General features: G+C 45.4%; 1 protein-coding gene across 6 annotated transcripts; it reads right to left on the reverse strand.

Moving 5' to 3' along the window:
• Positions 1-578: 578 nt before the first annotated feature.
• C13H9orf24 (chromosome 13 C9orf24 homolog) lies at positions 579-16,876 on the reverse strand. 6 transcript variants are annotated; one of them, XM_047699654.1, is made up of 9 exons: positions 16,748-16,876; positions 16,259-16,372; positions 15,577-15,685; positions 6,539-6,683; positions 4,217-4,329; positions 2,915-2,990; positions 2,470-2,704; positions 1,227-1,313; positions 579-761 (listed from the first exon to the last, which is right to left on the reverse strand). In XM_047699654.1, exons 3-9 carry the CDS (start codon positions 15,577-15,579, stop codon positions 656-658), a joined length of 765 nt encoding a protein of 254 aa, XP_047555610.1. In that variant the 5' UTR covers positions 15,580-15,685; positions 16,259-16,372; positions 16,748-16,876; the 3' UTR covers positions 579-655. The 6 variants fall into 6 exon arrangements, with proteins under 6 accessions (XP_047555610.1, XP_047555607.1, XP_047555608.1 ...); XM_047699651.1 differs by lacking the exons at positions 15,577-15,685; positions 16,748-16,876 and having other exon boundaries at positions 16,259-16,666; XM_047699652.1 differs by lacking the exons at positions 15,577-15,685; positions 16,259-16,372; positions 16,748-16,876 and adding an exon at positions 7,408-7,513.
• Positions 16,877-16,929: the final 53 nt, after the last annotated feature.

Raw genomic sequence — 16,929 nt, forward strand, 5'->3', positions numbered from 1 at the left:
CATACCCCTGCTCTGAGGACCAGCTGGGTGCAAAAATACTAAAGATCCCAGAGATTCCAGAACACCCCACCTCATTTCCGAAGGGACAGAGAAACAGCTTTGCTCTGTAATTTGAAATTTCTTAGTCATGAAACCATCCAAAATTATGTTTTAGACTCTTGGGTAAGGGAGGGCAGCAAGGATGTCTGAACATAGGCTTTTTCAGGGCTGTCATGGAGACTCTGGGAGTAGAGATCAAGAACTTTGGGTACAGGGACAGGTATCTGCAGAATGGAAGACTGCGTCTCCTGAGATGAGGGGGGTGAGGGAACATCTAGGTTTGGGGGATATTGAACAAATGTCAGCTGGATAGCCCTCTTGGGGTTGCCCTGCACAGCTAGATTGACCCATTATTTTGGGTAGAGGGAGGCCACTAGCTATTGCTGTGTATTAGGAGGGCACCCAGGGTCACCCAAGAGAAGTACTGAGATGGTGGGGACAAGAAGGGCTCAGGACAGGATGACTAAGAAAATGCATCTCAGTTAAAGGGGCTTGGCAGGAGCCTGAGTGACTGGTTCCTCACTGCCAGATCCTGTGGGATAAGGACACAGGAGGCAGCTTTTGGGGTGAAGAATTTATTTACTGCTGGGCCCTCTTGGCCCCGCCAGCCTGGGCTCTACCAGCAGTAGCAGTCAGGATAGATTTCAGACACAAACTCAGGGTGGATGACATAGCTGTTTCTCTGGGGGCCACCGGTCTTCTTGAAGTGACTTGTGTCCCATCTGTAGGGAGAAATGGGTCAGCCCTTTTGGACCCTCATAGGTCTGATTCCAATTCTCAATGCTAACTGTATCCCAACATTTTGCCCCTAATATTTATTTACCCCATGCTCCAACATTGACCTTCTGACCTCAGGTTGTACTGTTAAATTTCTGATTCCCAGTACTGGCTCCCTAACATTAATTTCTTATCCTCTATTTTAATCCCTGAACCGAATGCCCTGATCTCTTGACTCTGAGCCCCACCGCCAACCTGTAACCCTTGAAGGCCAGAACCTCAGAGCGCTTTCATGGAGGGTCCTCCATTCCCTTGCCAGCTTTGATGACCCCCGTGACACTAGCGCCCCCTGGTGGCATCTTCTGGTCAGTGCATCGCAGCGTTCAGTTCCCCGCTCCGCCCCCACCCCCCCACCCCCAACTCGTCCCAGTGTTCCCCGCCACGCCAAACGCCATTTGGGCCGAACTTACCTAAGGTTCGGACAAGGGTAGTATGACGGCGGGGGAGTTATAACAGCACATTGCATTCCGGGCCGGTGCTCGTAGGGCGATACACTCCTGGAGAAGGAAGTGGTGGGCCCAGAGAGGTAGGGCCTCAAAACCCAGACTAAGACCCTGAGCGGAGATCTTCCCCTCGGGCCTCTTGGCCCTTCAAGACCTCATCGAAGCATCACCTCTGGGATGACACGTGAAAGTCTCTATCCTCGTACGGCCTGGTTTGCGCTGCCCAGCCTGGGCTGTGGGAGTACGCTGGATTCTGGGGGTGTTGGGCTCCAGTCGTTCAAGAGCTGGGAGCACCTGGGTTCTCTCCATTGGAAGGGAATTATTCCAGCACTCAAGCCATTTCTAAGGCTCAGGCACTTTCTCGCTCCCCCCTGCCCTTGTAACAGATGAGACTCAGCCTCACACAATTAGACTTTTTGCCTGGGGAAGGGCGGGGCAAATCATGGTGGGGTAGGGGCAAGATCTAGGACCCCCTCCCCCGCTTTTCCTCCAGAAGCTTTCTAGACCACGAACTTTGGAGTTCTCCCAGGCTCAGCCTGCCTTGATTGCCACCTGGTGCGGGAAGAGGGTTGCACCGCAGTCTGGGTTGCAGCTGAGCTCTTGGGCCTGTTTCCTCAGCAGTAACACGCTAGGCTAACTTAAGAGGTGGTGTGGTGTTCTAAGGCCAGGACCCCTCTGGTAATACAGTTACCATTTCCTTGCTCACATAACACCCGGCAATGACCCTGCGCATAGATGGTGACCTAAGACCCAGGAATAGAGGCCGCTTTTATGAGGACACATTGGCACTCTAGAGGCTAGAACCTGCGTCTCTATGGCCGGGTGTCAAGGTAGGGAACAAGGTGTGGGAAGGGGATATGACAAGCAAACCACCTTCGGGCCTCCAGGGCTAGGTTGACCTTGAGCCCAGTTTGGAAGGGATAGGGCCGGGAACCTGGAGGAATTTTCATGCAGGTTCTCTGGTCTCAGCGGTCCGTTCGGGCCCTGGCGCCGGAGGGCCGGACAGGACAGGGCCTAGTAAGTGGATAGAGGTGGCGGGAGGCACGGTAGGGTCGACACAGAGGCAGAGCACAGCTGGAACTGGTGAGGGGTGGGGTGCGCACAGCTGGGGTAAAGCTGGACTTGCGGGTGGGCGGGGTGGGGGTATTGGGGGGTATTAGGGGCTTGCTGGGGAGCGGCGCCTGCCTAAGGCAGGAGCAGCCCTGCGAACCTTACAGTCGGCTCTTCTGTGCACAAAGGCCGGAAGCGGCGTTCTGCGCAGGGTGCTCCGGCGACGTAATAGTCCATCCCGCGCAGACAGTAGTGGCGGCCAGAGCAAGGGCTTTCATAACCCTGGAAGGGCAGGCGGCCGGGCAGAGGGTCCACGCACCCGCACCGGCGCGTGATCTGCGGCAGCGGCTGGTTCCGTGACAGCGAGTTCAACATGTTCACCACCACCTCGCGCTCTGCACCCACGGACCCAAGCCGGAAAGATCCAGATACAGAGTTACAGGAAAGGGAAGAGACAGAGTCAGAGATAGGAAGAGATGGAAATAAAAGCAGCGACAGATAGAGGAGACAGGGTTACACCCTCTATCTTTGGCCTTTGCCTCATTCCTCAGGTCCCATCCCACCGTCCCTCTGGTCTACCCCACTACAGCCCCGCCATCTGTTACCGTAGGCGTTGAGTCGTTCTGGCTTAGGAGGGCACTGTAAAGGCATTTCTCGAACAGCTGTCTCCATTCCGGCCTCCTGAAAGTGGCACACGTGCTATCTCAAACTCTGACCCGGGAGAGTTCCTCCTTTTGGGGATCCTCCCTGAACACCCAGACCAGTCCCAGGCGGTGTCTTCTCCCACGCTCCAGTTGCTCCCCTACTCTCCCAGGCTCTGAGTGTTTTGGGTTGTCACCTGGCAACCAGTACTCCGCCTCCGGGGCGGGGATGGGGGATGGGGGGTGGGGGGGGTGGAGGATGGGGAGGGAAGGAAATGGAGCTATAGATGTATGGGGTCTGGACCCTAGGCCTTTGGCACCCTTGCCTCAGCGTTTGCCTTTGATTTTACTTCTCTTTGTCTACCTGACTCTGTAGTTATGTCTTGGAGTGTCCCTAACTGGGGAGAGGTAGTGTCAATATTATAATATTGCCTGCCCATCAGAATCACCCGCAGACTTGTGAAAAATCCTGATTCTCGAGGAAGTTCTGATTCAAAAGGATTCAGTCAAGGGGATCAGCCATCAGCTACAGTTAAGAACCTGTGCTCTGGGGGCACCTGGGTGGCTCAGTGGGTTAAGCCTCTGCCTTCAGCTCGGGTCATGATCTCAGAATACTGGGATCGAGCACCACATCGGGCTCTCTGCTCGGCAGGGAGCCTGCTTCCCCCTCTCTCTCTCTGCCTGCTTCTCTGCTTACTTGTGATCTCTCTCTGTCAAATAAATAAAAATAAAATCTTTAAAAAAAAAAAAAAAAGAACCTGTGCTCTGGCCTTCGGTCCTCTCAAATTTACTCTTCCCTCTGGCCTGGGCCTGCAGCTGGGCTCCTTCCTATCTCCTTGGAAGACTCTCCTGTATCTCCTGTATCTCCTGCACTGCCACTGGGTGGCCTTGTTCTCCCTTCTCTTGTCCTTGCTCACATCACAAAGGAGGGAGACTCAACCTCTCATTAATCAGACTGTGTGGGGAAGGGCCCGGTGGCAAGCTTCAGGAAGGTAGCAAGTCAGGGATGCACACTCGTTGTGTCCCCACAGAGCCCAGCCACAGGTTGGGATCCAGGGGACCCAGGAGCTGTTCATACAGCTCCACTCCTGGGCTCCCCTGTCTCTTAGAAAATACAAACCCTAGTTTCACACTTGAGAAAGAGCCCTGGAGTGTTGGTGGGAAAGGGATGAAGAACCAATGGTGAGATATCAGTCACTGTGGTTTGGAAGTGGAGGGAGATGTATGTCCCAGACCCCAGGCATCTGTGCTGGTCACAGTAGATACCTTAGGTAGCCGGGGAAGGCATGTGGTATATTTGTTCCAGCCGGTGCAGTTGTAAGGTCCCATCCTCCATGTGTTATACCGGTCACCACATAGGTAGTATGGGGTCCATTTGTCTATTTGATCATGGGGATGGAAGCACAAGATATTGTTATTCCTCATTCTACCCCAGGATCTGTGTCTCCATAGATGTTTCTCCTCTGATCCCCAGCATAAAACTAGACTCTTACTAATATCCCTCAGGCCAGTCAAGGTCTGAATCCTTTGAGCTGATCACTTTGCATCCTGGCATCAACCTCTCTGAATTAGCCAACTCTAAAATGGATTCTCTTTCTATTTCCTCCCTCTTATCTTCCACATCCAGGTTCCAAAGTTTACTTATTCTGCCTCCTTAAAACCACTTGAATCTATCCTCTCTTCTAGTCACCCCTGTATCTCTGCGGTGCCATAACAAGAAGACAATAACATGTCGTGGTTAATAAAATGGGCTTCACAGACATTTGGTGTTCAAATCTCAGCTCTGCCAAATAGCTCTGTATGACCTTGACTGAATGAATTAATTTCACTGTGTCTCAGCTTCCTCAGTTTTAAAATGGGGGTAATAGTATTATTTACTTCATAGGGTTGTTGTGAGATTTAAATGAGTTCATACATGTAAAACACTTAGAACAATGCCTGGCACGTAGAAAACTGTTATTACTATTGGCCTACTAACTTCCCTACCTCCTTTTGAAATTCTACAATCCAATCTCTACACAGATTTTCACAAATGAAAATCTGATCAAGACACTTCCTTACTTAAAATCCTCCAAAGCCCCACCCACCCAGTCATCTAAGTCTGTCCTGAAGACCCTCCATGATCTACTACTCTAACAGTCTGAAAGAACATACGTGCAAGACACTAGGAAAGGAGGTCTAGGAGCCCTAGAGGAAGAGCAGGTGTGTGTATGTGTGGGGCAGAGTGTTGAGATTTGGAGTTCTGGATTGGCGAGTTGGACATATTAAGTATGAGGTGTTTGAGGACATTCAGGTAAAGTTGACCATAACTCAGATGGAGAGTGGAATTCTAGGAAGAGGTCAAGGGTAGAAATAAAGACTTAGAGTTGTCCGTTAAGACACTGGTTAGATAAAATGGCCTCAGGAGAGGAATAAGGAGAGAAGAGAGCTCAGATTAGCACCCCGAGGAACCCTGCATTTCCAGAATGGGGGGAAAAGAAACCCAGGGAATGGGGGCATCAGAGAAGCTGAAGAAGGAAGGAGTATCAAGAAATAGAGGGCACTTGAGTGGTTCAGGCAGTTAAGTGTCTGCCTTTAGCTCAGGTCATGATCCTGGAATCCCAGAATCGAGTCCCGCATTGGGCTTCCTGCTCAGTGGGGAGTCTGCTTCTCCCTCTGCCCTTCACCCCTCTGTTGCTCTTTCTGTCTTCCAAACAAACAAACAAACAAACAAACAAACATAAAATCTTTTAAAAGAGGAGTGGTCAGAGAGTGAAATTCATAATATAAGGCTCATAAGGTAAAGATTGAATAGTCTCATGGATGTGGCAATTAGAAACTACACAAGAGCAGTTTTAATGTTTGAATGTAGGAGAGGAAGACTCCCAATGTCAATTGGATAAATATTTATCATCATTTGATTCAATAAACAGTTATGAGGCCTGGTTATACTAGATGGAGGGGCACAGCTATAAATAAGAAACAACTCTGCTCTTTCAGAATGTACAGTGAGACATCACAAACACCTAACCAAATGGGAAAGATAATTTCTCATAAGGTGTAACAAGGAGTGAAAAAGTAGAGACAGTGATATAGACGATGTTTCTAAGAATCTTGGCTGTGAAGGGGAGGAACAAGAGAGAATTTTTAGGCAGGAAGGGGTTAGAAAAGGCTTCCAGGTCAAGGTGAAGGTGGTGAGGTGGGGCAGAGAGATGTAGGAGAGATGGAGAAACTGGTGAAACAGGGTCACTAAGAAGATGGGAAAAGATGGCCCTGGAATATACCTGGAGGAATTTGTTTGGAAGAGGTTAATACTCCCTCCATCTCTCTAGGGATAGGACCCAAGCCTCTTCCAGTTCTTTGGCACAAATAGGAATTCCCAAAAGGGAGGGCCTGGATCTCCTCCTCCAGGGTCAGGGTTAGGGTCAGATCAGATGGTTGGGAGTCAAGCTAGAGTGGAAGTGACTGGAGAAGCCCAAATTATGGGTGGGGATAAAGTTGATATGGGATCAGGGTGGAGGTCAGGATTCAAGTTGGGATCAAGTTAAGGGCCATTGTTGAAGTCCCTGAGCAGAGTCATCGTTGTGTAGGTAAGGAGTGAGGTCCTACCTTCCTCTTGACAGAGCCAGTATTTCTCAGGAAAGTAGGGGTGGCCTGATATAGAACCCTTATAGCTGTAGTCCTGCACGGCACATTTGACCATCTTCTGCAGGGCTTCAGGATCCACGTGGCGCTGCATGGTCTGAGTCAGGCCCTGGGCAAGGGGAGAGGAGAGGAAATGACTAGGTGCCTAAAGACCCCATGTCCTGCTGGACCCAGATCCAGCGCCTATTGAGAAAGCCCAGTAGGGTGTCTTCCCTATGCCAGAGGTATCTCCATGCCAGTCTTGGCCCCCTCTGCATAGTTCTTTGTTTGAATCACACTTTCTTCCTTTCTATCCAAGGCTAGGGCTTGGAGACAGGAATTTGTCCTCTGAGTGCTTTTCTGATGTTCTCATTTCCGTCCTTTCCTTTACTGGGACCTCTTTAAGGGCAGAGCTGGATGTTCCTGTTTTTTTGCAGACTGTGCTATCTGGGAGCAGGGCCTGGATCTCCCCAAACAGACCAACAAGCCCCTGGTATAACCTGGAGCCTCAGGAAAGGCTGGCTGCCTGGGAGCCAGCTACCTGATGCAGGTGTTTTGGAAGGGAGTGCTTTCTGGGAATTTGGCACCTTGGAGATGAAGGATGTGGCCGGAGGGAAACCTAATTTTAAATCTCCCTGACTCCAACCTCACCATGACTCTACTGTGGCTCTGATCTTAACACCAATATCACCCTTGACCCTGACACTCACTTTGCCCTGGTACTTATCCTACCCTGACCTTTTTCCTAATCTTGGTTCAGGCCCTGGTTTCCTCTGCTTCTTGGAGTTTACCTTGTCTTATTTCCTTCAATCTCTTTTTGAGCTAGATCTGTGGAATTCCTGATTAAGACCTACCTCTGGAGCTCCCTTGTCCTCAGCTGAGGGAAGAATGTCTCGGTGTAAACCAATAGATCTCTGCACGCAGCCGATTTGAATATATAATGCTACCATATAACGTACCAATATATAATGCTACCCCAATCCTGGGTCACAGGGGTGGGACACCCAGCAAAGTCAGAGACTAGAAAGGACTTCCTCATAGTGGGCAGCAAGGAGCTGGGATCATGACACTGCTGCCCGCATTTCCCCCTTATGAGCTGAAGAGCAAAGGCTTCTCCTGGCCAAGATGAGACCTGGTTCCCCTAGTGCCCTCAAAGCCCCCCCACGGAAAGGTTTCTTGGATCTCTGTGCCCAGCTGAGGTTTTGTTTTGTGGGCAGATCCTGCACAGTCATATTCCATATGGGGGAAAGAGCCACATGACTTGGCATTCCCTTGACCTTTACACACAGACACACACACCTCCAGTCATTTAGGAGAACTCATAGATGTCATCAATTTTCCCCCTAGAGGCTTTCCTCACATGTCTCTATCTTTGATTGTCTGCTCATGGTTTATGAGTCGGAAACTAAAAAAGCTTATTGGAGGGTGCCTGGGTGGCTCAGTGGGTTAAAACCTCTGCCTTCGGCTCGGGTCATGATCCCAGGGTCCTGGGATAGAGTCCTGCATTGGGCTTTCTGCTCAGCAGGGAGCCTGATTCCTTCTCTCTCTCTGTCTGCCTCTCTGCCTACTTGTGATCTCTGTCAAATAAATAAATAAAATCTTAAAAAAAAAAAAGCTTATTGGAGGCTTTGAGGTGTGGGTGGGTTTTGTCAACCAGGAGCATCATTGTAGGGTAGTCTGGAAAACTATTTTTGTTAAATTCTGTCAGTATCTCTAGGTCTTCCCTCTTGAGCTGATCAGATCCTTCAGAAGAGACTTTCAGTCTTTGGCCTACAGGTAGTGGCCTGGTTGCCAGTGTTCTGAGAATCTAGTGGAGAAGAGGGGAGCTGGGGGGTTTGGGCATTCAGTATGTAGAGGTTCACCTGTTTTCACTATGGTACCCTGCCCTCAGATGGGCCTGATAGCCCCAGTCCTGAGATCCTCACCAAAAAATTAGCCTTCTGATTTTTGCAGATGGGGCAAGCAGTCACCCCACAGCATGGAATAGAAGAGGGGATTAGTGGGTTTAGCTGCTTTTAAAATATATATATATTATTTATTTGAGAGAGAGACAGAGAGAGAGAGCATGCCCATAAGCAGGAGGGTGGGGGTGGAAATGGAAGGGGGGAGCAGGGAGCAGAGAGAGAACCAGACTCCTCCCTGAGCAGGGAGCTGGATGGGGGGCTTGATGCAATGTGCGGCTCAGTTGAGGGGCTGGATCTCAGGACCCCAAGATCATGAAGTGACCTGAAGGCAGTTGCTTAACCAACTGAGCCACCCAGGAACCCCGGTTTAATTGGTTCTTAAACAGCTTTCAAATCAACCTTATTTTAGCTGTGGTCCTCTCCTATCTTCAGTTCCAGAGAAGTCCAGTATTACCAATTCCTGAGCCTTTTTGAAAATTCTGCAATTTTAAGTTGAATCATGTCCTGTGTTTCCCACTGCTGGCTTTGGATTCAGCTTTCTGAAGTCTGCTGTCAGGTACTACTTAATTGATTGTACTTTCTAGCTTCTGAAATTTTGTGGCCATTGTCCTTTCCGACTAGTCTCGTGAGTTTACGTGTCAAATATCCATTTACAGGAGTTTTAGAGGGTTTCAGGAGAGAGTCTAAATATATATGTTCAATTTCAACCCGGAAAATTATAGTTTTATATTCTTTATACTAATCCTTTGTCAATTACATGTTGCAAATACCTTCTCTCAGTTTGTGGCTTGTATCTTCATTTCCTTTATAGTGTCTTTTCATGAAAAGAAGTTCTTAATTTTACAATATGTGAATTTATTAATCTTTTCTTTTATGTAGTACTTTTTTGACTTGTTTAATAAATACAACCATAGTCTCAGATAATAATGTCCTATATTTTCTTCTAAAAGGAAATAGTTTTATTTTCCATAGTTAAGTCTTTAATCTATCAGGAGTTGCCATTGGTGTGAGTTAGGGATCAGTTTTCTTTTTATCCATCTGGATAACCAACTGTCCCATTGAATAGTCTGTCTCCCCCTGCACCCTTCCCCTGGCCCCCCACACCAATATATAATGCTACCCCAATTCTGATGTATCTTTTCCCATAGCTTTACTTTCAGTCATCTTTGTTGTATATTGTTCCATGTATATATGGCCCCATATCTGATCTGTTTCATTCTCTAACAATCAGTTTGGCTATTCCTATAGTAATACTATACTTTATAAATGTTAGTCACCCTTCCTACCCACATGCATGTTATACATGTTTATTTTATTTTTTTTTTAAATTTTATTTATTTATTTGACAGAGAGAGAGATCACAAGTAGGCAGAGAGGCAGGCAGAGAGAGGTGGGGAAAGCAGGCTCCCTTATGAGCAGAGAGCCTGTTGTGGGGCTCGATCCCAGCACCCTGAGATCATGACCTGGGCCGAAGGCGGAGGCTTTAACCCACTGAGCCACTCAGGTGCCCCTATACCTGTTTATTTTTTATTTTATTTTTTTTTAAATTTTATTTATTTATTTGAGAGAGAATGAGTGAGAGAGAGCATGAGAGAGGAGAAGGTCAGAGGGAGAAGCAGACTCCCCAAGGAGCTGGGTGCCCGATGTGGGACTCGATCCCGGAAGTCCGGGATCATGACCTGAGCCTAAGGCAGTCGCTCAACCAACTGAGCCACCCAGGCGCCCCCTGTTTATTTTTTTAAGCAAAGTTTTATATTATCCATATACTTTTACACACATTATTATATTCCTACTGATCTTTTTGTTGACAGAATCATATACAGGTTTGTATGTGTGTGTGTATGCATTTGTTTTTTTAAATTATGCTTCCTGGGGCACCTGGTCACCTCATTTGGAAGAGCATGTGACTCTTGATCTTGGGGTCATGAGTTTGAGCCCCATATTGGGTGTAGAGAGTACTTAAAATGAATAAATTAAAACTTAAAAATAATTATGTTTCCTAAATATTTGCTGTTGAGGTAAAGAAACGTGATTGGCTTTTATCTTATATTCACCCAACTTTCTAAATTCTTATTCTAATACTTTGTAGATGCTATGTACACAACTGTATTATCTGTGAATAGTAAGTTCTTTGTATTCCTTTCTTACCCTTGTATCTTACATAATATTGTTTTCCAAAATACAACTTATCTGATATTTTTTTCTAAATTTTGGCACTTTTCTTAACTTAACAAATTAAAAATCATAAGTATTTTCCATTGACATTGGTTGTTTAAATTTAACTCACATTTACCAATTTCTTAGCTCACCATTCCTTCTTGCATCTCAGACTTTCCTTTTGTGATCACTTTCCTTCTCCCAAAAATATATCCTTTAGAATTTCCTTTATTACAGGTCTGATGGTAGTGAACATTTCTATTTTGTTTGCCTGTAAAGACTTTATCTTTCTTTTGTTCTTGAAAGAAAGACACTTTGGGTGACTGGGTGGCTCAGTCAGTTGAGTGTCTGCCTTCAGCTCAAGTTGTGATCTGGAGGTCCTGGGATCCAGCCCTGCCTCAGGCTCCCTGCTCAGTGGGGAGTCTGCTTCTCCCTCTCCCTCTGCCCCTTCTCCCTGCTCTTGCTCTCTCTCAAGTAAATAAGATCTTTAAAAAATAAAGAAAGGAAGGAAGACACTTTGAAAATGATTCTTCTCTGCCTGTTTTTAAGGTTATCTCTTAAGCTGGTGTTGGGCAGTTCCACTGTGAGTTACTTACATGTGAAATTCCTATTTATTCTTATCTGTGGATTCATTTCTCTTATTCTGGAAAATTTGGAGCCTTTTTATCTTCAAATAATGCCTGTTCTCCTTTCTGCTTTTTCGTTCTGGGACCCTGAATAGATGTGTAGGAGATCGTCTCCTTCTGTCTTTCATATTGCTTAATGTTTCTTTCATAATTTTTAACCACTTGGTCTCTGTGCTGCATTCTGGGAAATGTCTTTCGCTCTTTCATTTCACTAATGCTCTTTTTTTTTAGTTTTTATTTTAATTCCAGTTAGTTAACATATAGTGTTATTAGTTTCAGGTGTACAGTATAGTGATTCAGCACTTCCATACATCACCCAATGCTCATCACAAGTGCCCTCCTAATCCCCATCACCTATTTCACCCATCCCTCCTACCCACCTCCCTTCCAGTAACCATCAGTTTGTTCTCTACAGTTAAGAATCTGTTTCTTGGGCGCCTGGGTGGCTCAGTGGGTTGGGCCACTGCCTTCGGTTCAGGTCATGATCTCAGGGTCCTGGGATCGAGTCCCGCATCGGGTTCTCTGCTCGGCGGAGATCCTGCTTCCCTCTCTCTCTCTTTCTGCCTGCCTTTCCATCTACTTGTGATCTCTCTCTGTCAAATAAAATCTTAAAAAAAAAAAAAAGAATCTGTTTCTTGATTTGTTTCTCTCTTTCTCCCTTTTTAAGATTTATTTATTTATTTGAGGGAGAGAGAGAACATGAGCAGGAGGGAAGGGCAGAGAGAAAAGGAGAAACAGACTACACTGCTGAGCAGGGAGCCTGACATGGAGCTCAATCTTAGGACTCTGGGATCATGACTTTGGTCAAAGGCAGACACTTAACCAGTTGAGCCACCCAGGTGCCTCTTGTGTCTCTTTCCCTTTGCTTTTTTATTTTGTTTCTTATATTCCACATGTGTGAAATCATATGGCATTTGTCTTTCTCTGGCTTATTTCATTTAGCATTATACTCTCTTGCTCTTTCCGTGTTGTTGCAAATGACAAGATTTCATTCTTTTTTATGGCTGAATAATATTCCATTGTATACATATACACCTTACCTTCTTTATCCTTTCATCTGTCAGTGGACACTTGGGCTGCTTCCATATCTTGGCTACTGTAAATAATGCTGCTATGAACATAGGGGTTCATGTATCCCTTTGAATTAGGGTTTTTGTGTTCTTTGGGTAAGTACCTAGTAGTGTGATTGCTGGATTGCGGGGTAGTTCTATTTAACTTTTTGAGGAAACTCCATACTGTTTTCCAGAGTGGCTGTACCAGTTTGCATTCCCTCCAACAGTGTAAGAGGGTTCCCCTTTCTCCACATCCTCACCAACACCTGTTGTTTCTTGTGTTGCTGATTTTAGCCATTCTGACAGGTGTGAGGCGATAGCTCTTTGTAGTTTTATTTGCATTTCCCTAATGGTAAGTGATGATGAACACTTTTTCATGTGTCTGTTGACCATCTGTATATCTTCTTTGGAGAAATATCTGTTTATGTCTTCTGCCCATTTTATTTATTTGAGAGAGAGAGAAAAGGAGAGAGAAAGAGCATGGGGGAGGCAGAGGGAGAGAGAATCTTAAGCATGTTCCCCTGGCCCCCCCAGCACACAGCCTGATGCAGGGCTTGGTCTCACGACCCTGATATCATGACCTGAGCCAAAATCAAGAGTCAGACACTTAAGTGATTGAGCAACCCAGTTGTCCCTCTTCTACCCATTTTAAAGTTGGATTATTTGTTTTTTGGGTAGTTGAGTTTTATATGTTCTTTATATATTTTGAATACTAACCCTTTATTGGATGTATCATTTGCAAATATCTTCTGTCATTCCCTAGGTTGCCTTTTAGTTTTGTTGGTTGTTCCCTTTGCTGTGCAGAAGCTTTTTACTTTGATATAGACTAATAGTTTACTTTTGATTTTGTTTCCCTTGCCTCAGGAAACATATCTAGAAAAAAGTAGCTTCAGCCAATGCCCAAGAGGTTAACAATATTTGTTCTTCCAATTTATGAGCAAGGAATGTCATTCCATTTCTTTGTGTCATCTGACACTCTTAAACTGTGTCTAATCTGCCCTTTGACCCATTTACTGAGGTATTGGTTTTAACACATATAATTTTTATTCTTAAAATTTCTATTCTCTTCTTTTTTACATTTGTCTGGTCTTTAAATATAATCACTTGTTGTTTGCTCATTTTGATAATTTCATTTTATTTTTAAAAATCATAGTAATTATTTTGTATTCTTTTTTTTTTTTTTTTTTTTTTGTATTCTTTAACTGTTAACTCTAATATCTGAAGTCCTTGGAGATTTTAGTCTGTTATTCCTGCTGACTGTCATTGGTGGTTTGTTTCCCTGTATCTCTTATTGCGAACTCAGATTTGATTGGTCTTACTCTGAAGCATACTTGGAAACCTACATTAAGGGTATTTTCTACTACAGAGAATACACATTCATCATGTGTGTGTGTGTGTGTGTGTGTGTGTGTGTGTGTGTGGTGGGGGCAGGGAGCCAGAGAGCACTAAACTTTCTGGGTTATTTTGGAGTATAAGGCTTAGTTTCTTCACCTCATTTAAGGCTTAAACTCCTGCTTGTAGTGCTGATATTGGCATTCATTCTCAGGGCATCTTAAGTGTACTTACCATTCACCTCCATAAGAGTCCAGAAAAAAAATTAATTTTTATGCAAGATCTAGTTGTTTTCAAGCAGGAGGGCACTTGAGAATTTCTAGATCAGCATATTGTCAGAAGCAGAAGCCTTTCCTTCATTCTTAATCCCACTGCTGTCTGGCATTCACTCCTTTCCACTCACCAAACCTGTCTGGCCAGATTGCTAAGGGTTACTACATCCAAGAGATCAAGGTCTGTGTTGACATTTGACACTGACCTTTGTCTAAAATGCTGTCTTTGTTGGTTTCTCTTTGATTTTTCTCTTATCACCCTGTCTCCTCTTGTGGCTCTTCCTTTACTTACCTCTTAAATAATCTGTATTCTCCAAAGTCCATCCTTGACCTCTTTCTTGTTTTTCCTTGGTAATTTCATACATTCCTACGACTTTAGCTACTGCCTGTATGTTGATGATTTCAAAATCTGTATCTGTAGCCCGGCCCTTTTCCCTTTGCTTCAGATAAGTATACTCAACCACCTACCAGGTATCTCCTGTTCGTCCTTGAATATTTTTGTCCCAAAAGGAACTCCAAATATTTTTCTAAATCTGCAATTCCAAATCTCAGAACTACTATTCCTCTAGTTGCCAGAGCCCTAAACCCAGGAGTCATCCTAATCTCCTCTCTTCTTTATACCCAGATGGTGACCAAGATCTATTGATCTACTTCTTAAAATTCCCTCCTATTGAATGTCAAAAAACATCCAGGCACTCTCATATTTTTCTGGTGGGCATGTAAATTATTATAACTCCTATTGTAGCAATTTGAAGTGTGTGTCAAAAGTCTTCAAAGTGTGCATATCCTTTCTCCCAACATTTTCATGTCTAGTAGTTTGTCCTAAGGAGATAGTTGATGTCTACGGATATACACAAATGATTATACTAGCAATATTTTGTAAAGAATCTAAATTTCCAATAAGATTCCTTAAACATATTTTGGTACATTCATAAAATAAGATACCATAGTCATTAAAAGGACAGTATATTTTTCCACAAAAAATGTACCTGATGTGTGGTATATGCAAAGAGTAAGATTCAAAGTGTTAGTAGACAATGTGATGCCATTTTCATAAAAAATGTTTGCTTCCTAAAAAGGCATATACTAATAAATTAACAATGGATAATTTGGGTAGTGAGATCATAGTCCTTTTTCCTTTGTGCTTCTCTGAGTTATCTGAGCTATTATCTCAGATATCAGTTATCTGAAATTATTCTGCATTGAGCATATATTTATTTTATAATTATAACCATTATTTAAAAGATTCTCTCCTATTCAAAAGATTCCCTTTTCACTGCCACAGTCTCTCCTTATCTATCATCTACACCCTCCTCCCTTATCCTTCACCACCTCACGGGCTTCCTGCCCTGAGCCCCAGCCCCTCCAGTCTCCTGCCACTGTGGCTCCTCTCACCATTGGGCCAGCCTCTCCCTCTGCTCCAGTTCTTAATTCCTGGAGGATCTCTGTCCCTAGGCTGCCCTTTCCCCTGACTCTTCTCTGTTGGAAGCCTCCTCCCTCAGGATCTCTTAGTAGACCTGCCCTTCAAGAACCAGGAACGCTCTCTCTTTTCCAGCTCTTGTACTGGTACATCCACTGGGCGACCCTATTTTGTTCACTTGTCTGCTGAGATCTCTTCACAGGCATGGCCTGGCCTTTCTTTTTGTATCTGCATTGTGCCTGGCATGTGTAGATACTCACCATTTGTTGGACGGTACACACAGATAAATTCCGTTAGGCAGAGTCACAAGTAGACTAACAGATCTTGTCTCCATTTTGTGAAAGCTGCACAGACCCCTTGGTCACTCTCCTTCAAGTACAGACATATAGACACAAGGAGACTGTGATATATATGCATGAAAATATCCCTATAGCACCTTCTCTGGCATATCCCACAGACAGCCTCAGGGCCTTTGCATTTTCTGGTCACTCTGCCTGGAACCCTATTCTGTCAGCTCTTCACAGGGCTAGTTCTCTCGTATCTTTCTGGTCTCTGCTTGATGTCACTGTAAGAAAGAGGTCTTCCGTGGCCTTCCTATTTAAGTAGCTCTGCCTAGTTACTTTCCATTTCCATTACTCTGTTTATTTCCTATACAGCATTTTGGATAATTTATAAAACTTGTTTATTTCTTGGTAATTATCTGTCTCTTTCCATCTCCTACCCTGGTGGAGTAGGAGGGCACCACGAGGACAGAATATTGTACTATTTTATATATTATAAATTCCATGCCTAGGCAAATGTATAAATACATGCATCGTGTGCACATGTGGACACACACACAGATACAAATAATTACAAACACATAACAACAACCACACACTACCATCACTCAGACACACATGACCATACCCTGGCCTGCCCACACTCCCAGTCTCTACTTACCGGTGTCACAAACTTGTTGGCTTCCCAGGCCCACAGAGGTGGGTCTTTATAGACCTCCTTGATAGAGGTAGGAGCCCTGTAGGAGTCACTGTAGGTGCTGATGGGGGTCTTGGTCTTGCGGGAGAAGAGGAACATAGTGAGGTCTAGGGGATGCTGTGGAGGGCTTTACCTACCAAGGGCTCTGTAAGACATCAGTAACAACCCTCACTGCCAGAAAGCCTACACCTCCAGCCTGCCAGGTGTCCCTTAGCTGCTGTGACCCCCTCCTATAGAGGATCTCTCAGTTGCCCTCCCTCACAAACTTCCAGCTCCTACCCCACCCTGTTTCCCCCTCTAGGATGGGCACCACCCATTATGATATCACCTGGCTCAGCCCCATCCCTGGGGAGGTGAGGAGATCCAATTCCCTCCCTACCCCCAGCCTCTTCCTGCCTCAAGCATCTCAAAAGATTCCAATTTCCAAGAGTGCAGAGGGTCCCTGGAGATCACCTAGGCCAAACTCCTCGCTTTGATGAAGAGAAATGGAGGTTCCGAGGCATCAAGTGACTTGTCCAGGGTCAGTGGCAGGCCTGGCCTGGGAACCCATGAGTGGAAGCAGAATGAAATATGTATCCAGAGAATCAGTTCTCTCCCCTTCCCAGCCCACCTGCCCCTTGCCCACGACCCAGGTA

This window comes from Lutra lutra, chromosome 13, assembly GCF_902655055.1.
Source record: "Lutra lutra chromosome 13, mLutLut1.2, whole genome shotgun sequence".
Taxonomy (NCBI): Eukaryota; Metazoa; Chordata; class Mammalia; order Carnivora; family Mustelidae; genus Lutra; species Lutra lutra.

Coding starts and splice junctions, on each gene's coding strand:
- C13H9orf24 (XM_047699651.1), bottom strand. CDS start 16,393: ATGTTCCTCTTCTCCCGCAAGACCAAGACCCCCATCAGCACCTACAGT. Junction 6,684..16,258: donor CCAACAAGTTTGTGACACCG/GTAAGTAGAGAC, acceptor CCCCTTGCCCAG/GGCCTGACTCAGACCATGCA. Junction 2,991..4,216: donor GCCTTCCCCGGCTACCTAAG/GTATCTACTGTG, acceptor TGCCACTTTCAG/GAGGCCGGAATGGAGACAGC.